Raw genomic sequence first — 21,901 nt, 5'->3', positions numbered from 1 at the left:
AGTCACGTATTATAAAAATTGTATTATTTAAAATAGTTTGTCTAGTAGTTCTGAAGGCAGTAATATGGGTATAAAAGTATTTTTCCTGTTTATCCTACAGAGAGAAAAATTTGAAAGAAAAATCTCTAAGAGTTTACACATTTAGCTGAATTGTTTTACTTATTTTGAAAGTTCCAAAGTTACTGAGACAATATTAAAAATATTAAATAAACTGTTTAAATATGTTTTTCCTGCTTGCTTTAGTGAATGGTTTACATAATTAAAAAGTTAATTACTTTGTTTCCACAATCTTTGGGAGTCATGGGACCAACTCCTGAATTAGGTTCCAAATGCAATATTTTCTTGTGTGTCCTACCATTGAATTAAGCATCTTCTCTACCTTGGTTGAAGGAGGCAATGAAAGAGTGTGTGTGTGTGTGTGTGTGTGTGTGTGTGTGTGTGTGTGTGTGTGTGTGTGTGTGTGTGTGTGTGTGTGTGCGCGCGCGCGCGCATGTGTCTACATGTCTAGAACAACTCAAAAGGAACACACTCAAAGGAATATAACTATCAGGTTTAACCAGTAAATAAAGCACCTGGTATGGATTGCTACCCTACTTTGGGTTTACTGTATTTCTTTAAGCGGCTCATGATACTGAGTCTATCATCCTGTCATTCTCAAACATATGAAAACAAAAACAAAAACAAACAAACAAAAAACTATTAACCTACTCCTAATTTTTGTAATATGAATACTTGACTATTTCACTTATGATCCCAGGTATCAACTTTCATGTCAAAGCCACAATTTAGAGTGGTTTTTATGATGAAATAAAATATTGCTTTATGCAAAAAAAAAAAAAATGCATAGTGTTTTATAATACAAATAAAAAGAGAAATCCCCTGAAAAGTAGGTAGAGTGTAAATAATTGCTGGCCTGACATGATGTGGCAACAAGAGGATGAGTGAGTTGCTCAAAACTACATAATAGATTTGTGCTTCGAGTAAATATAAAGTAAAAACTTTTTTTCTCTATTTAAATTCATTTTAATAGAAAAAATTATAATGGATACAGTAGGTTCTTATGAGCTTTGAATGCAGTAATGCAAATACAGTTCTTTGGTGCTAATATCAGCAAAACAATATAATAAATGAAAATAATAGCTATCAGGTTTTGAACACCTTGTGTTATCAGGTATTAACCACAATTTGACATCTTCACAGTATCATCATCTACAAAATGCAGATAATATTATCTTCCTAACAGTAATTCTTTTAAAAAATGAATATGCCAAACCCTCAGATAAGTGTGAATGTACTAGAGAACTATTTATTAATTTAATTTTTCCATATCCTATTTATGTTTTATTTTTAGATGTTTAATAAGGATACTTTTTCATTATTCTAGTAAACATTTTTGATAGATTATCCATTTTATGTTGTTCTTTTCTGATGCTTCTCTCTTTGTGTGTGCTCGTATGAGAGAAAGTGAATAAGCCTCTGATTCAGTTGTCTCTGACATTAGGGACACTTCATGATGACTTGGTCCTTTTAGAACCACTTCATTCCTTTATGCTTGAATTGTACTGTCACTGAGGTATTTTGCACTGTGCTCTAAAAATGATCTCAAATTTCCCATAAAAAGTTGACTTCTACATTTATAAATGTATTTGGCTTAGTAAGCAGTTTAAATGGCAATGTGAATAAGTGCTATGAATTGATGCTTAAGTGGTGGATTCTGTCCATACTGTGATTGGTGATAATCTTTACAAGGCTTTTCTTATTGCTGAGTATTTGAGAGTTGCTTGCGATCTCAGCCTTTTAGGAACTACTCTGCTATTGGACCCTGAATAATTTTTAAAAATTATTTGATTAATGTCTCTGTGAGTTACTAGTTTCTGTCATTTAATATTCCTTAACAATAAATCCAGGAAAACATATGCAGGTCTCTTAAAGACAGAAGCCATTTAGCTTTCAATAAATGTGACTCTATTAATATGTTTTCTTTCTCTACGGTTTTCACAGACTTATATTTGTTATAAATATTGTAACTTGTTTACAGAAATACTATTATGAGAATGGAGAAAATAAAGAAAAAAGTGAAACAGGAGAGTCAGTCTGTGAAACAGTCCTCTAATTCTCCTTCACAGTTGAAGGACTGTCAAAGGAACATAACTTTCATTAGGGAAAAGAAGAGTAATGTATTTTCCCTGCCATTTTCAAAAAGTTTTTAAAAAATACCAAATGCTAAATAATCAAGTCGGAAATCCTGTCCTTTGTGCTCTGAAATAAAATGTGGTTACTTAAGGAAAATACACATGGGGACCGCTAAACCCATGGACAATTGATAGAACTAATTTAATAGCTACTTGATTCTGGGGACATAGATAATACTCAGGCATGAACAGTAAACGAAAAGTAAGTGAGTTTGATTTCACAAAAGAGGATAAAAACAGTTTGGGGCTGAAATAGGCAAGAATTAGATTTTAGATCTTCATTATTCCAGGAAAAACAGATGAACCAATGTTGTCCAGGAAACCAGAAGTGCCTCTCAAAATTGAATTCGCAAAGAACTAGCGATGGCTGAATACAATCGATCTCACTGAATAAAGGGCAGTAAGCTTAAGGGGAAAAACTCTGATAGAACATTTCCATGTGAACGCATTGCCTACTGTCACTTGTTCAAAAAAGATGTATGGTTAACATTGCTTTAACCAAAGTGAAAGGAAAAAATATGGATTTGGCACTAAAAATCAATTTCCACAAAAATTGGTATAGTTGAAGATTGAGCTTGTATTAGGTGAGATTTATCTGAGAATTATGACTACTCAAATAATTTTTAAAATTACTTATCAGTTTGGTAGACATTTTTTATTCACAGTGTAAAGTGTCAGGCATCACCTACCCGAGAATAACAGCAGATAATTGCCAGGTAAAAAACAAAATTGACAGTTAATTGGTGAATGTTTAAATAATAAAAAGGACACCTTACGGAATGGTCCAGAAGAAAGGAGAAAAATGAAATCTCGTTATACAAGCATGCCTAAAGCTAATATTGAGGAAACCATTCATGTATTTTAAAAAAAAGAATATGCAAAATCCTTAAGAGACGACCCTAAAGTGAAGAGAAAACAAACAAAAAACAGCAAACATAAGTTAGAGACACAGGATTGTGGTTAGTATCCAGTATGGAAAGAAACACTGAATCTAGAGAGCCAAAGCAAAGTGTTTGTCAAGAGATAGATTTGTTTCTGCAGGACTCATGAGGCCTCACTAGGCCTGGATTAAGAAACTCCTCTTATTCCATCCTTACCGAGCAATATTTTAAGAGGTGCACTGATTTTCTTTGGATCTCCTTAAAGGGTATTGCTTTGGAGAGGAGTCAGGGACTATATCTTGAAGAGAATATTCTCATGCTTAAATTTAATAGACCAATATTTCAGTTTGACATCAAGATCTTGCAACATTGTCGAGCATTGTTCACTATGCTTGGCACTGATAAAGTTGTACTTTAAGGATCTGGAAAAAAATGTGCTGGAACCACCCAGAGGCCACTTGGCAACCAGCCAGGTAGTCATCTCTTAGCACATGCTATATTTACATACATTCTACTTGATGCTCCAGGACAATGGGGAGTGCATTTGCCAGGCCAGGAAATGGACATTTCTAGAGATTTTCGAAGAAACAAAGAGACATATTATCTTGGGTTGGAAGACACATTTTATCATTATAGTCCTTATTCCTAATTCCTACAAAGCAAAAATGAACACACAGAAAGGACAATAAATTTATGTGACATTGACAGTTGTATTTCCTCAGATAAAAACATCAAAAGTGACATCCTCCTGACAAATCATTCTTAGTAAGTCTTTGCGTATAATATATTTGGAGGCATTCCTTCCCTTAGATGGTGTACTAGCTGTGGTAAGCATCATTGACACTGCATTTCTGTGGTGTTATGCACAAATATAATAGACTGGAATTAGATAGTACTTGTACTATATAATTTTAATTTATTACTCATTTAAATTCCATTTTCATTATTTTCTGTTTTGATGCACATCTACTTGCATAGTATAACAAATAATTGATAGCACTATTAGTGTCAAGAATCTTAAGTCACAAAACAAAACTTTTTGATGATGACCAGGACAGTGTTATCAATTCCTGGATCTCATCACAAATGCAATTAGTCAGACACTTTTTAAATTTCAAATAAATGTAATAGACAAATTATTGCATAGTAAAAAATAAAATACAAAATCATATGAGGAGAAAACTAAAGGAATTTTTTTTATATCATAAAAATGATAACAAAAGCTATTACACAAAAATTTCAGACTCCATGATACTTTCAGAAAATTTTGTAAAAAAAAAAAAAAAAAAGAAGAAAAAGTGCTAAAAAGTGGGAACATAAGATTAGAAGTCCATTAAAACTGGTGTCAAGGGATGCAACCATGCCTCTGATAATGTTGTCACAATGAACTTGGTGACCTGAGAAAGAGATTCTCAAGTATGTTCTTAAACTACATTTTCTGTTCTTTAGTTTTCTCAGTTGTCTCACTTATACTGAATTTGTATTAGCAACACTGAGCCCTTATTTAGTGAATATAACTAAATTAAGATACCTATGTATTTATTCCAGGTATATCATGCAACAGTGAACAAGGCACAGATCCTGTCATTAAAGCAACTTACAGTAGAGTGGCAGAGAGATCAAACTGTGTTCACTTCATTAATCAAGATCCCCATGATCTCACGTGTTTACTTCATCTTCATCCCTGCATCTCTGGATATTTGATAACCACTACTTTCCTAATTCTAACTTCTCCCTTTAGCTTGCCAAATTTTGTTTATTGTTTTCATATACTTCTCCGTCACCTTCACCGAAAACTTACTTCTCCATTATTCTCTTATATTTTTGTACTTTTTAAGATTTCATTTCGGTATCATCTCTTGTCTGATGTCATGCGCTTAATTAATGGTCTCATCTCTTCCTAAGATTTCATCATTACAAGTGTGCTAATGACTCCTAAAGCTACCTGTCCTCTATCTATACTCCCAGGTTTTAGATCTATACTTCCAACAGCCTACTAGATATTATCAGCATTTTTCAAATATATCTGAAATGCAGCATGTCTTAGCCAGAATCATCCCCATGGAAATGTGCTCCTCTTTCCATTTTTCCCAGGTTGGCAGAAAGCACCACTGTTTCCCATCCTTGCAGATTGATATCCTTGGTATCATTCACTGTTTTCCCTAACCTTATCCATATTTCTGCTTATTAAATCCTTGCTTTCCCATCCTTCAAAACTCGGCTATAATTTTTCATAAGCCCAACTCATGTCCTTCTCTGGGTCTTGTAGCATTTAGTCTCTCTACATTTTGCCTCTCATGCTTTTACTCTTAATCATCTAATTCTGTACCTATCATTCACCATCACAGTATTTAAACACTTAGAAAACAGAGAACATGTTTCATTCACCTTTGTATCCTCCATGGAAATTCACATAGAGTGAATGCTCAACAGATGGTTATTGAATTTAACTCAATGGATTCTCATAATACTCCACATTCCCTGTTTATTGTATAAAATTTCAGCTATAGCTGCTGTGACCTTTGCTGTGAATGCTGGGTTGGTGAAATGTGGCCTCACATTGAAAAGAAACAATGCTTATGATTCAGCACAGAGCACTGTGCATCAGAGGAATGCAGCTTCAGAGAAACACACCTCTCTCGGGTCATAAAGGGGTCCCCTAATTACCTCATCAATGTAGATTTTGAGCATTTCAGAGCAGAAGTAAAATCATGGAAAATACATATTCAAAATAGAAATGAATTAGTTAGAAGATTTTTAAACAGGTGGGTGCTCTCCTATTATCTGCTTATTCCCAAAACATTTTATATCACTCATCACAAATTTGATTTAAAAACATAGTATTAAAAATTAGCTTCCTTTAGATTATCATATTTTACCAGTTGAAAATCTATTTTACAGGAGACATTTAAATTTGCATGTGTTTCAAATATTTTCTCATTCTTGTAATGAACTTACAATCATAATTTCTGGACAGTAACGCGAAGTCATACTACATAATGAGACCTACGGTACAAAAATCTACCTGCGTAAGTTAAGTAAAATTTATCAGAAACAAAATTTAAAAAACTAAGCAACCTATTGTCTGTATTTCAGACAGAAGGAGACCGTGACATAAAGACAAATACCCATAAACCTAACTTGTATCTTGAAATAACAATCACAAAAACAATTTGCAGCCACCACAAAAGGAATGAATTCATTTTTCAAAAGCAACCCTAATCTAATTCAATCTACTCTACTCTAATGTAATTTAATCATCTATTTAATTTAAGTAATTCAACTAGTCTTCTGAAAACAAAAAAACAGGAATAATTTCAAATGATTATTTACAGGCTCTTATTAAGTTGAAAGGCCTTATTTAAAGTATAGAATTTTTTAGTAATAGTCCATGTTTATAAGTAGGAAAAGAACAGAGATGTAAAATCAATGTTTTATGGTTTAGATCTGGATTTAGCTTCTGCTGCCAGTTTCATCAATGGTATATTCCAGAGCTTTTGAACTAATTGTGTTCAGCACCAAAAATAAAAAAAAATTAAAAAAAAGAAAGGAAGAAATAAAGAAAGAAAGAAAAGGGAAGTGATTATTTGATTAGAAAAATAAAACCTAAGTAGCCTAAACTTATTTGGCTTAACATGAAGCCTCCAGACCAATTTAATAATTGTTTTTAAACTACATTGAAGATGTGTAGATAAAGAGAAAAGATATGAGGCAAATAATATTTTAAGGCCTTCTTCCAGCCCAAGAGTTTTTTTTATAAGATGTAAAACTTTCAGCAGATGCGTTTATAATTGTTTCACCTGTATAATTTCCCTTTCTCTTCTCTGTACCTCATAACACTCGGAACTTTTCTAGTGAGATTCCTACTATTCACGTTACACTTAATTTACTGTAGTCAGAGATATCTCCCCATTGGAAGGACGTCTATGTTGAAGGCAAAGACTGTTTCTCATTTACTTAAAGTTCCTCAGAGAGCCTTGGTCATATTTTATTTTCAATACATGTTTGTTGAATCAAAATGAATAACCATAGCTTTGTCACTGTATATGTACTCCATGAAGTAAGAGATACAAAGGATATTGTTCTGATTTGCTTTGCTTAGAAGGAATGCTTTACTTAAAAAAACAAAAACAAAAAAACAACAAAACAAACAAACAAAAACCTGCAGTAGAAGTAACAGTGTTGAGTGTTTTACCCTAGCACGGGAGTATTGAAATGAAATGGTTTCTCAATGCACGGGCTAACTCCTGAAGTTGAGTCTAACTGCACAACAAATGTCCCACAGTTTCTTCACTGTTTAGAAGATGTTCAAGAGTGTTGTATTTCAGTAACATCAAATTTTGTATACATTAATTGGGGGAAAAAAATCAGAGGAAGAATAGAAGTATATAAAATCTATAACCAAAAAAGGATGTAGGAAAGACTAGGATAATACCTTAACTAAATAAGGAGCTAAATAATCAAATGCATTATCACCAGATGTGCTGAAATTCACAGACACAAATGTTTTGAGATTGTGGAGGCAACAGACTCACTCACTGACTTCCAAAGTCACTTTGAGATTTGATGAGAGCTTATTCTCTCCTCAAATGTCATAAGGGTTCAGCAAAGTGATCTAGTTTTAAAGGACCAAATTAGAATAAAAAGGGTAATACGGCCACACATTCTATCAATGTTAATTATTAATACTGAGATTAGAAAAGGAAGGACTGAGAACCCAGTAAGCATACTAATTGGACATTCTTTTCAGCTCATTTTCCATCAATGTGAGTACTTTGCAGCAGTTCAAGGGGAAATATACACCTGAATAATAACGCATTCAATTGAAACATGTAATATGTTTCAATGTAACATATTACATTGAAATATGTAAATACCTATATGTAATATGTATAATATGTAAAAACCTAAAGAAAGAGAGAAAAGAATGTAGAAAGATAATAATGACATCTCCCCACCTTGAATGACAAAGAGCACAAAGTTGGGCTGATTTGATGCCAAGAGGTAGAAGACTTCCTTCCCCTTATGTTAGATTATTGCTATGTTTATAAGTCACTGCCCTGAGCACTACCCTCCAGTACCACACAAAAAAGAAAAATAACTGAAAAGTATTCAAAGTGAGAATATTGTTCTCACTGGTAATTTTATAATGCTATCTTTGTAACAATAAACATTTTCTGAAGCCCTCATGATTAAGCCTTTGTATTATATAAAATTTATCTGAAGTTATAATAATCTGAATTATATGTCATTACTACTTAAATAATAGTAAATAGTTTGATCAACCAATACAGTAAATTCATTACTATTCTATTTATCTATGTATAAATTATTTTATTTATTTTTAAATTATAAATAAATTATAGATAAAATATAAATTATAAATTATTACGTACTATTAGCTCATTTAGTTTCTTCCACAATCCTATGATTTTTAATTTACGAAAGTGGGTCAAAAAGAGGTCTTATAATACTCTTAATAAGAGGTGAAACCAGGATTCAAACTGATGTCATTACATTTCAAAGCCTGTTTTTAAACCACTGGATTCTACCCACAACACTGCCAATGCTCCTCTAGGACAATACCTTACTTAGATTCTTTAAGATTGTACTGCTCATTTTACCAGAAGGCCAAAAAGCATCTGTAGGGCACATATTAAATGGTCTAAAGACAATCTCCATCACTTTCTCTCTCTAATCACCATGAAGAAGTAGGAGTGAACAGGGCTCTCCTGAAGTGGTGGCATGCTGACTTCTTGGAGATATTTGGGAAGTACAGAAACATGTCACATTCCAATTGGCTGGAAAAGTAATAAGTGCAGCCTCAGTCAGACACTGGCAACCAGAGTGACAGGAGAAATGCAGAACCATGAAAATGAATTCTTAGCAAGTTATGTCAGTTTCTTCCTACAGAAAAAAATATGTGAGGCATTTGTTTTTGAGGTATTGTGCTTATGCCATTCACAAGTATATGAAGATCTTTGGAAAGATGGAAGAGGAAGCCTTGCTACATAACTCAGTCTAAACAAAAACAACCCTAGTCAACACCAGCTAGAGGACAGCACCTTACAGATTCCTGCTTGAAATTTGGGTAGATGGAAGAAAAGGAGAGAGAGAGAGTCCTTTATCTCCAACAAAGAATTTAGTCTCCATTCTCTTTACCTTTGGCTGTTTAAAAACGGTGTTTCACTCACAATGATATTTCAAATATACTGTCATTTACTTCTGAAAGCAATGTGAAAAGTCTACGGTAGATGCAATATGGGCTCACAGTGCACTGCACCATATTTTAACCATCAGTGACAAGGCATTCTAAACACTACAGCATGTGGAGTGAAGAGATGAGAGATGGAGAATGAATAAAATAGTGGGGTCTAACTTCTATAAGTCTAGAAAATAAGAAAGTTTAGAAGTGGAGAGTTAAAAAATATTAGTGTATAAAAGTCAACTCTTTTTTAATACCTGGGAAAATCAAGAGTCATAAAATTATTTAGGAATTTAGAGTGGCCAAATTTCTAACCTCATTTAACTTTTTAAAACCTGCCTTATGGATTATCTGTTGTTTTCCTATTACAATTTATTTCCATGGTATGCTATTTGCCAATGTTTACCTAGAGAAAAATATAAACTACTTTCTATCTTTTTTCATTTTTAATCTGATCAAAGTTTACATTGTTAAACCAGAAAGTAAAGTGTTTACTCTCTTGCGAGATGTCTTAATTAATGTTTTTGAAGGGCTTTGCTCCCAGGGCTAGATCACATCTACAGGTGACTCTTGCTTAGAGGGATTGGAGGGAAGCTCGTGAACTGTCTCCCACACTGGCCTGCTGTGGTGCCAACGTTTCCACCCACCATGCCAGAAATCACATCATTTGACTCGGTCCACTCCTTTGATTAATAGAGTTAATGCATTATCTACTATTAGAATGCACCTGTTATGTGGGTTGAGAGAAAAGCTCTAAAATTACTCTGTCCTGCCCATATTAACACATATTATCAAATTCACTTGCTATCTCACTCAGAGACACAAAGGTTTCTTTTTGTACTGTAGAGTAAACGATTTAAGAAAAATTGGATGTAAGAGGACAATCACAGATTGTTGGTTCTGGGTAAGATTTCAGAATTCATTTAGTTAATTGCCTTAGAGATAATCAAAAGCAGACCCAGAAGGAGTAAGTGATCTCCCTAGTGCTGATGGCAAAATTGGGAGTAGAGGCTAAGTGGAGTGTTTTCTGTATCTGAGTTTATTAAATAGTATATACAAGTAAGATCAAACCATACACAGCAAAGGCAAACTGGCCTTACAAAGACTATTCACAGGGGGCTCTGGAAAGAATAAGTAGATCATGGCATGAAGGAAGGGGCCAAGATAAGTACTTAAAATAAACCTAAAGAAACTGTTAAACACCACTCAAAGAGAAAGTCGGAAGACTACTGCATAATTAAGACAAGGGAAGCTCTTGCAAAGTCAATGTATGCCTTAATGTGATGGTGCTTTTAAGCCTAATATTTGGTTTTACTTGAATTACCAATTCATTGCAATAGGTTTTAAGTATTTTAACATTTTTACTATTAAATATTTTATCATTACCAACTTCTCACCATGATCTTCATATTTTAAACTATTTTATTCCACTAACTTTATTTTAATGAAATAAGAAATACCTCATTTTTTCAAATCTCGTGTACCAAAGGATCACTGTGAAATAATCATAATGTTGATAACAATTCATTAAAGAAAAAGAAATACACATCAGTGATTTTTATTGTGAATAAATGCATAATTTGTAAAGTTTTCTTAAATATTTTTTAAATGATATAATTTTAATTATTACTTTCTGGAGAAATGAGGGATGTAAATTCCACAGATTGGGAACTTTGAAATGTTGAGTCTTCTGTATTATTAGATTCAGGTGGCAAGAAATTGTTTATTCTTATGGTGTGTACTTTTTCCTTAGTTAATAAGAGAATAAAATTTCATTCTTCATTTGGTATTACTGTGGGTTGGAATATACGGTGCTTGTTTAAAAGGAATGAACCCATAGGCCCTGTTAATGAAGTTTTGTTTTCTATGCTAAAGTACAGAAGGGAGATAAAGCTTTTGTAAAACATGACTTGATTTAACTGCCTATTTACTTAAGTTTTCCTGTTTCAGTTAATTCCTTGCCACAGTATCTGTGATAATCTATTTTTGTCATCATTAGCTTTCTTGACTAATTCCAGATTGGCACCATGATGTTGGAATGCTATATATATTATTGAACTGGAAATGATCTTCTAAACTTTACAATGAAAGTTAATCCAAAACAATTAGTGATAACTGCACTGTTTCACATAGGTTAAAATTTAGAAAAATATTTGAGGTAATAATAATTAGGAACTTGGGCAGCATCCAAAATGGTATTTTCAGGGAAAATCCAAATGAAAATCCAATACAAATCCTGATTAAAACCTAACCAAGCAAAACATTGCAGATTACCTAGATTCCAATTAAATGTGACAAATGAATACTTGACAGGTTTCAATTCCAATTCTATTTATGTCAGAATGATCCATCAATACTGAAGATGAAATTACCAGAATTCAAGCAATACAATTGCACTTTACGGCTAGACGAGTCGTCTAAAAACCTGGACCCAAGAAAACCGTTCCTGAAATGTCAACTGCTACATTTGGATCACTCAAAGAACTTCACATCCCCTTCTGTCATTACCTATAGATCAGGGCTAACATGAATCACAGCTAGCAGATGACAAATGGTTATATAAGCTCTGAATTTCGAGTGTTAGTCACATATAAAATTAGAAAAAATCAGTTACATGATTATGGTCCTTGCTGTTGACAGGACTTAAAACAAGTTATAAAAGAGAACTAAAAGTCTTGGTTTGGAAATATTTCTCAGTAAACTTTCTATTTTATTAACAAGCTCACCTATTAAGTTTTCCATGACATATATGTTTCCTAAAAAGTAACCGATATGTGTTTGTCATATATAATTATGTTTTAAGTATTCATCATTTCTTTCTTATTTTAAAGGTGTTGAAATTCCCTAAACTCAAAAAACAGAAAATAACATTAAAATGTGATTATAATGTCAGTGATACAAAGTCCTTTCTACTCATATATAGCTGAAATCCAAAAAATAAAGACTTAATTGTACATTATATTGTTTACAGTAAGAATAAGCACTTTTTAAAACCCGAATAAAATTATATGTTATCATCAAAAGGTAATCTCATATATAGTAATACACCTAAATTAAATTAATCCTGCCTTCCTAGGTATGTGCGATATATCTGTAATAACAGCATTTTAAATTTAATTTTGTTTTTGTCTAAAGAATTTTAAACATACTTGCCTGAAATATATATTAATCAGCATTGCAATTCATACCAAAATTTTATAATCATTTAAGAAATTACTAAAAAAGTTAATTCTTAAAAACCACATCAAACTCCCATCCACATAATTACATGCTACCATACACACAGATAAGCATGCCTTTATAGCCATAAGGCAAAATGCCATTTTAACTCTAGAAAATTAATCAAAAGGGATAACAGTTATCAGACCCCAATATCATATCTTCTCATCCAATAACAATGTGGATAAATATTTAGCATGATTTATTTTAGAAATACTTTCACTTGGGGTCATTTATATTAGTCTCCACTGTTGGATTTTAATATTTATAGGTAAACTTCCAGAAAAACAAAAAATCAGTCTTTCTCCTGCATTAATATGCTCTACTTGCATATCATCACTAAGGAAACTGGTATGTAACAAAAAGTTAGAATGTCTTATTTCAGTTGGGGGCTGAGATGGTTAAAAGACATAAATTCATTTTGACTTTTTACTAATGATAAAATGAATGTGATTTCCCTGCCTTTCCCTATATATAAACATATCTCTTATATTTGGAATAATAATGAAATTATGAAGGACTTTATCATTCCGTGACTTGACACAAACCTATTCGTCAGGCATTTACTTATAACTTGAAATCCAGAAAATAAATAACCAAATTGTTTTTAGGATCAGAAACAAATGTGGAAAGTTTTACAAGCACTATTTGCAATCTAACTTTATAAATTAAAGAAAAATACATATAAAGGCCAATTGTGGTAATTATGAGAATCACCTCACAACAAGATTAGAATGTGAAGTATGATTTGTTTTCCTTTCTTTCTCTCACGCAAAAATGACAAAAAACATACTTTACTGAGAGGGAAGTTCTAATAGCATTTACTGTATACTATAGGAGAACGAGATAGGACTGTTCTCCTTTGATTCTCAGCTAGTACTGGAACAGAGAAGTTGGAAAATGCTTTTCTAAATATCAGGGAAAAGAAAAAGACGAACGAGGTTATTTATTGTCATTTCCTTTCACTAAAACTGGACAGTTGCAATTGAAGAAATAGTTGCATGACAAAAATGGATAGAAGAAAACAGTCAGACCAGACCTTTCTCAGTTGTTATTGTTTTGGAATTGCACACTAATTTATCTTTTTCGCATAGCAGACACTATTCTGATTTATGTGTAAGTGCGTTTATTTCTGACAGGCTCTTTTAAAACAATGGTGCAATTTTTGTGAATTTTATCTGTGTAGTTATGTTCCTCTATTTGGTATTTCTGTATTTTAGCAAATATTTATCATTTACCATAAAATAGTTTCAGTGTCAGCTATTTAATTTTGGTTTTAGACTAACCTGCGTGAGTCTACTTATTACAGCTCACTAGCGTGATTATGTGTGTGAATGTTGTGTTTGCCCCTACCATTTTCCATATGCTCTGCCTCACCAACACTGCCATCCGGCGTGGTCCTTTCATAGTTGTCCTCTGGGAGTGGAAGGGCACCCAGCCTTGGCCCTGATGAACTCTTACTGCTTGGTGTTTCTGACTCCTCCAGCCCGCTGTCATAGCAACTCTGCAGTGACCCCTGATGTGGGTCCTGAGGCTGACTCACAACAGAAAACGTCACTCTACGAAATGGCTGTAAAAGAAAAGATTCTGAATGTCACTAAGATATAAGATTGTAAATGATCTCATTAAAAAAAATACATAAATTACATACATTAAGGTCTACTGACAGCTCATTCAATACAAAATGCTTAGATATGCTGAAATCTACTTGGTTAACTATGCATTAGCTGAGGTAATACCTAGAGCTTAGATTTTACTATGGAAAAACTGAAAATTACCTATCTGAAATAGAGACAAGAAAACAGTAATTTCACTAAAACATACATTTAAATCGGATAGGTTAGTTCCACATAGTCAACATTTTTCTATTTTGTAGTCTTCACTTCAAATATGTTTTTCACAAATAGACTAAAAGAACAAGGGTCAGCAATTTGGGAAGGCGATAATCCATTTTACGAAGACTCCATTTTTAAATCCTTTGTCCATGTGATATAATGCTTTAAAACTAAACATGCTGGCAGTTTATTTAAACTATTAAAAATACAGCTGACAAATAGGAACTTAGATGTAGTCCTAAGAAATCAAAATATATTTATTACATTATCTCTACAAAAATATGATCTATTGAATTTGAAATTGTAAAATAATGGATAAAAGTTTCCTTAACCAGTGAATGAGAAATAAACTAAAAAGTTTAATTGTGTGTGCTTATCATGTCTGTTTATAATTTGTTAAAAAAAAAAAAAAGTAAAATCATGCACAGTCTTTATTTTGCATTTGTAAAATGTTGAAAAACTTTATCCAATTAGACTCCACAATTTACTCTGCGACTGACAATGGCTGGACTGAAGATTAACTGTGTATGGAGTTTGCAGATTATCCTAACTACAAAATAAAATTTAAAATATTTAGACTCATTAAGGGAACATACTAATGCCATGTATTGGCAGTGCTACATACAAATAATAATTTGGAAAAGCAATGTAAAAATGTCCTGTAATGTCTGTCTGGGATTATTCTTGGATATAGTTGTATGCATTAAGCTCTTGCATGAATTTGAAAGTGGCATAAGCATAGATACAAGGAGTCTTCAAAAAGTTCCAGGAAAGATTCATATTGTCTTTTAGTTAAAATTTTTCCACAAATTTTTTGAAGTACCCTCTTACTTTTAAACGTATAACTAACACTGTTTTTATCTCCTAAAAAGTACAAAATTAATTTTTCAAGAAAATAGTGGAAAGATAAAGAATCTTTCTTGCACCTTTATACTTTGTATCCTTAGATACAAATCACTAATCACAAGTGGGACCAGTAGAATTTTAGAAATGTTAAGAATTATCTGTACATGGTAGGTTATTAATAGGTAAGCTAAGAAGAGTTCTGGAATTCCCCCCTTATTTATAAATTGGCTTTGCTAAAGACAAACATATGCTTTCACAAATTTCCCCTTTGGAAGATGTCTAACCTTTACAAAAGGTTAGATAGAAATCAAAAGGTTTCTAGTCTTTACAAAATCTTTTTCATTCTAATTTAAAATCAAACTCTTGAATGGCTGATTCTATATATAAAGGGAAAACATTTAAATCATATTGTCTTCTTTATAATGTTTCACTGAATTGGGACTGCAACATTTTAAAACAATTATAAAATAAAATATTTCTAGTATAAATAACATACATGTTATAGGCCAAAATTTACTCTTTAGAAACATTATCTTTGTTCCACTAATAATTTTCTTTACAGTAGTATAATTGTAATATTTTACCCTATAACTAAATAAATACAGAAATCAATTTGTACTTATCGTGCTTTACTTTGTGAATCTTTTCTTTTTATTTTTTTTTCCTTTTTTTAAAAATTAAAACATAATTGATTATACACATTACTGCAATGCAGAGTTGAATATCAGTACCTGGGTACAATATGTGATGAACAAATCAGGATAATGAGTATATTCATCACTACAAACATGTTTTATTTTTTATATTTTTTCTCATTTATCGCTACCAGCTGACTGTAAACTACCTGTGATTGTTTGATGTCTTTGGTTTCACCTCAGAAATGAGACAATTGACAGTCTCCTAGAACCACATTTTTCTGTGCACAGAATATACTTGCCAAATACTACTGAACAGTGAAATTTGAATGACAATGTTGAATTTATGTAAAAACTCCAAGTGTTCTGCAGACACATTATCACTTCAAGACATAGCAATGGGTTAAAAAATATATACATAAGAAGAGAAAGGAGGGTCAAATGTTCTTAATTCTATTTTAATGAGTTCGAAATCTTTCAGAATCTGTCTTCAGTAACAGGAAGAAAGCTCAAAATGAATACAGAAATACTCAAGTTATACTAATAAATTAAGAAAATAAAAATAAATACAATTATGAGAAATGATGCTTCATTTTGATAGCAAGTAACAAAGATAATGACATTTAGGTGAAGGTGGTAACCTCAAGATCTGCATTTAAATGCCTGCTCCACCAAAAGTAATTATAGGATAGCAGAGAGACAGGTGATAGGCTGTTTACAATCAAAAAAGTTTAAAAAAATCATTTTTCTATAATCCAATATATAATGACTGCCATGAACCTGTGCATTGTATTTTCTTAATTCCTATCCAATTTTGACTATACATATTTTAATCTCCATAAATTCTTTTAGAAGAAAGAACACTGTGATTTTAAAATACTAAGATCTACTCATATTTTAACAAATACTTATATACATTAATGCTTCCTTTTGTGTATAAAAAACTTTTTCCATTTAAAATAATATCTGGATGAATGAAAATATAATTCACAATAAAAATTAAAAAGTATCATATAATGGAACATAATATATCCCATTTATCATTATTATCCACATTTAAAAATATTCCAATAGAATTCCATAATAAAATATTAGAAGTATATCACATCTCTTAAACTCGATTTTGATAATTTTGAATAATAAAATTCTTGAGGCAAAGTATCTAAGTTGGCAATGTGAATCAAGTTAGTACAGAATTCTAAATTCTGAAGGATAAGCCATTGATGCAAGAGTTAAGATTTAATTCCAATGGTATGTCAGACATATAGAGTTAGATGGATAGATAGAAAGAGAGAAAAAATGCAAGAAGATCTCAGAGAAAATTATTCCAAAAATTATGGTGGGGCATGTGTGAGAATTATAAATAAGAGGGAGTGGAAATCAAGAAAATTATTTGAGTTAATAATCTAATTAAAGGAGTAAGATTGAAGACATGATCTTATAATTCCTTACAGAAGAGGAGGAAGTAAAAATGCGGAAGGCAGAAGATTATGCTAAGAAGGGGTGAACTATGGAGAAACATTTACCTGGCCAGAAGTGAGACTGAAGGGAGGCACAGCAGTTGAGAATGGACAGTAAGGCCATTATACAGCAAGCCTGTGTGGCTGGCTGGATTCAGTCACTGATTTACTATACCTGTGTTTATTGGTATCCATTATGTTCCAGTGTTTCAAGGATATTCTAACAAAGATTGCACATTTAAGAAACTTGATGCCTTATAGGTCCAGAAAAACACAAAATATAACGTGATCCAGTTTTCAGTAAAAGGGATGAAAAAGATGCTGTGAAACCTACTTGGGAATTTAGCACAGGCATTACAAAGGAAGGGGTTGGTGGGTTGAGATCTCTAAAAGAAGTTTGATAGATAATGTATACTTGCAGGCCGATTATAGATTCCATAATTGAGGCCAGCAGCAAAAAATAAAGAAGGGGGTGGGTAGAAAAATCAGGTCACTCCTGAAACTCAGAAGCCAAGGAAACAAACCATGTCCAGAAAGAAGGAAAATCCTATGTGATCAAAGAAATCAGAGCCATCAAGAAGAATGCTGACTGCCACACGTCTATGGGATTCATCTCTTCAAAGGTCATTATGGCTATAAAATCTCTAAACTCTGGGGAACAAAGATAGACTTGCAAATATACAGAGAAATAGAGAAGGTAGGGATATACTAGTAAGTTAAAAAGTATGAAACAAGAGAGAGAAGTAGGGTAAAAGTTAGAAGGAAAAGATCTGTGTAAAGAGTTTACTTATCATCTGTACTTATTGTCTTTCTTCATTGGCACTGAAGAAGACTTGCTTTAAGATGAATATTTGAAGATGGAAGCAAAAAGGGGTGTCCAACCAAAGAAGGTGGGAGGAGAATGAAAGCAAGTGAAGAAGGTAGGTAAACTAACTGGAATTAAGATAGAAATGAAATTCAAAAAGTATTACAAAAGCAAAGTAAATGGCAAAGCATGTTGAGGAATTTCATGCATGAAGTGTGTGTGTGTGTGTACGTGTGTTTGAGTCTGTGAGTGTGTTTAATGAGAAAAAAACAATAAGTCAGAAATAACAGAAAAAGATTCTATTCCAAGAAACCCTAGAGATTCCCTTGATGACCTTGGACAAGTTAGCTGACGTTTGTTTCTTGTGCCTTAGGCTCAGGGTCCATAAATGGAGATAATAATAACTGCCCCTTACTAACTTAAGTGCTCTGAGAATTTATGAGATGGTGTATAAGAAGAGCCTTAAGCTCTCTCAAAGACATTTACTATAAAAGGTATAATACCTCAGGCCACCCCTATATAACTAGAGCAATCTCCCATTACATTTTAAGAATTTTTTTTAAAGAAAATGTGCACCTGGTCCAGTAATTCACAAACCTTCTAAATAGAATTTCTGAAATTCATATAAAATTTCAAATGTAATTATCCTGTTAATGTACTAAGTTTTTATTGTTCTATATGCAAATTATTTTCAAATATATTTACAATGACACCATGTTTTCAAAAGCTATTTGAATCTGATCATTCATTGAGCATGAATATTTCTATATTCAATTATTTTAAAATGGCATTTTTCAATTATTTTTGATCTCCATTATGGCACACCAGAGACTTTCACTCGAGGACGCACTCTACGATATGGACTACTCAGATATTTTAGAGATTGTTAAAATTTATTAAAAGGTAAACTCCAGATAAAATGCAATTCCGGGAGCATTGGATGTACCTTTATCTTCCCTGCAGATCCCGGCTGATGAAAGTGCACTAGGGTTGACCCAGTTTTAAACTACTATTGACTGGTAACCAAACATTGTCCACTCTTCATATAATTTTATTAACTTTATTTTCTAGAAATCTAAAGGTCACATGGGGAGTAGCCAAAAGTGCTAATGGAGAGGTGCTCTGCCTGCCACAATTGCTCTTTCACCCTCCCCTCTTCCTTGGAAATGTTGGTGAACCTGAGGGGAGGGATGTGCGATTGTAGTAATCATTTCTATATAAATTTAATCTCAGAGACTTAAAAGGACAAACACAGCAAATAAAGACGTATTAAGATGAATGGTGGGTGTGTGAAAGTAACATATTCAGTAAATGCATTTCCATTTGATAGTTTTATTTTCTGGAAGATATGAACAAATGCTCAAATCAGTATAGTGGTGGACTTGGGATCAAGAGAAAGACAACTTGCTTAAATAAGAAGAGATAGAATAAATCGGGATTAGGGGAAGAAGGCGATGGAGTTTGGATGTATTGTCCTCTCAGAACTCATGTGGAAATCTGATCCCCAATGTGGCAGTGTTGGGAGCTGTCTGAGTCATGGGGACAGAAATCTCATGAATAGATTAATGCTCTCCTTGGGGTTGGGGGTGGGGTAGTGGATGAGTCCTTACTCTATTAGTTCCAGCGAGAGCTGGCTGTTTAATAGACCCTGGCACCTCCCCTCTCTCTCTCTCTTGTTTCCTCTCACCATGTGATCTGCTTGTACCTGCCGGCTGCCTGCCGCTTTCCTCCATGAGTAGAAGCAGCCTGAGGCCCATGCCAGATGCAGCTGTCCCAGAATTGTAATAAACCTCTGTTCTTTATAAATTACCCAGTCTCACGTATTCTGTTATAGCAACACAAAATGGACTAATACAGAAGGCTTGTGTGGTAATGGCATTACTGCAAAGGGTAAGGCACTCATGAAAGGAAAATTAAGTGAGTATTTGATTCATTATTCCTTTTTTTTAAGTTGCATGTACATGATTGACCATGTAAAGTATCTTAGAGTAAACCTAATCTAGGCAGTCTAACAGGTTTAGAGGGGACATGAGAAGTTCTCACAAGCTCTGCTTTACTTCAGATATGAACTAGCAGCGAAATCCATTCTGCTCTCACTCAGAGGGCTCAGGAAAGTTAAATCCACACATTTCAAATTCACTAGAGGACTGAATATTTTTCTAAAAAGTTTATACACACACACACACACACACACACACAAATCTGAAGGCAGAAGTCAAATTTTACTTCAAGTATAACTGCTTCATTATTTTATTTTACCTGGAAGATTAATTAATTTTTTTTTAAATTTTAGAGAATGATGTAACCACCCTCCCTTTTTGAAAGTAGTGCTATTTATAACGTGCACATTTGAGATAATTAATTTTAAAATTAACATTAATATTAATGTTATTAATATTATGTTATTAATATATTCTGATTTCAGAATACAATCATTGCTAAATAAGTATAGTATTTCCAGATATTACTTATTTTAAAAAATCTTTGTCAGAAAGTTCATGTATAGCTTCCAAGAAAAGCAATAGAGACCAGATGAATATTAACAAATATATGAGTAATAATGAAACCTTTATTTTTAACCATCCTTAATTGTTCGATTGATTAAACATGGCACCGTAAAAGCAAATATTATGTCCCACAATCAGACATACTTTAAAAAGATTTGCTTTCCATGTACATTAGTGAAATCTTGTAAATTACAATATGCAGAATAAAAATGGATTGTTTTCTCTGATAGGGCAGTGGTCAATTTTAGAAAATGAAAAAGAAAGGAGTTAAATTTTAGGAATACGGCATTAGATACAATACCTACAGTAAAAAAGACAATATAGCATAGGGATAAGAGTGCGGATACTTTCCCTTCGGAGTCCACTTTTTATAACCTAGTGGCACTACCTTTACGGGGATTTTATTTGCAGGAGGATAGGACCCTAAGAATGCCATCTATTGGAAGGAACCTCAGGTTAAATCACCTTCCTTATTGAATACCGCTCTGTGTCTTACAGACATCTTTATTGGGAACATTAAATCTGCTCCTTCCTTTTTAGCTTCACTAGTTTCTCCATAAATCGTCTCCTTATCTGGAACTCACATACAGCTGTCTCAGTCACATCAATTATTTCTGAATGGTCTGAAAAGGCTTTTTTATTTTTTCCAATTCACTTAGTTATGTCTATCAAACAGACTTCTAATGACTCTCTTTGTCAGTCATAAAGCACTGAAACAGTCATGGAACAGAACATTGCAGTATTATAAGGAGCACTGCACTTTATTTTTAAAGAGGAGCTATCTAGACTGTGAGATCTTTCCTTGCAAATGAACAGGCACTTGATTAATCTGCAAACATTCTCAGCCAGTGTCAGTGGCTATTGAGCAAACATACCTAGGATTCCTTAGTGCATTAGTTGGAGTGTATCTGGCAGAACCCTCAAACAAACTTCAATCAGTTCTTTAAACTTTTTAGGGGCATCTTCGTTTGCTAACATCTCAAGATCCCTCCATACTTCAAACCGCCTTTTTTCCTTTCAAGTCAATACCAGATGAAAGGATATCAAGAAGAAACACGTTGAGGCGTTTGGATTAGTTAATTAAAACACTCATTTGGGGAAGGAGAAGTTAAATAATTGTGTTTATTTCTTTTGACTTGCATGTAATTACATATTTGATGATATCATTTATATTTGCACTTCAGAAACTAAGAATGCAGGTGATACTTTATAGTTCTTAGTTCAGTAGATCACAAACTAATTATTGCAATAGAACAATTAAAACAGTATTAAAATAGTAGCTACTATGTGCTGGGAATGTGCTTTCACTTGACTTA

At 32.8% G+C, this 21,901-nt stretch overlaps 1 protein-coding gene across 2 annotated transcripts in view; it reads right to left on the bottom strand.

Annotated features, from left to right (window-relative positions):
- The window catches only part of PCDH7 (protocadherin 7), a 392,487-nt gene that overhangs the window by 196,242 nt on the left and 174,344 nt on the right, over positions 1 to 21,901 (bottom strand). The window contains exon 2 of one of the 2 annotated variants that reach the window (XM_063108662.1): positions 13,851 to 14,067. In XM_063108662.1, coding sequence (XP_062964732.1) covers positions 13,851 to 14,067 — 217 coding nt within the window. The remainder of the gene's footprint in view (positions 1 to 13,850; positions 14,068 to 21,901) is intronic. The other variant, XM_063108663.1, reaches the window with a different exon arrangement.

Source organism: Cynocephalus volans, chromosome 9 (genome assembly GCF_027409185.1).
Source record: "Cynocephalus volans isolate mCynVol1 chromosome 9, mCynVol1.pri, whole genome shotgun sequence".
Taxonomy (NCBI): domain Eukaryota; kingdom Metazoa; phylum Chordata; class Mammalia; order Dermoptera; family Cynocephalidae; genus Cynocephalus; species Cynocephalus volans.
This window is presented reverse-complemented; position numbering and strand designations above follow the sequence as displayed.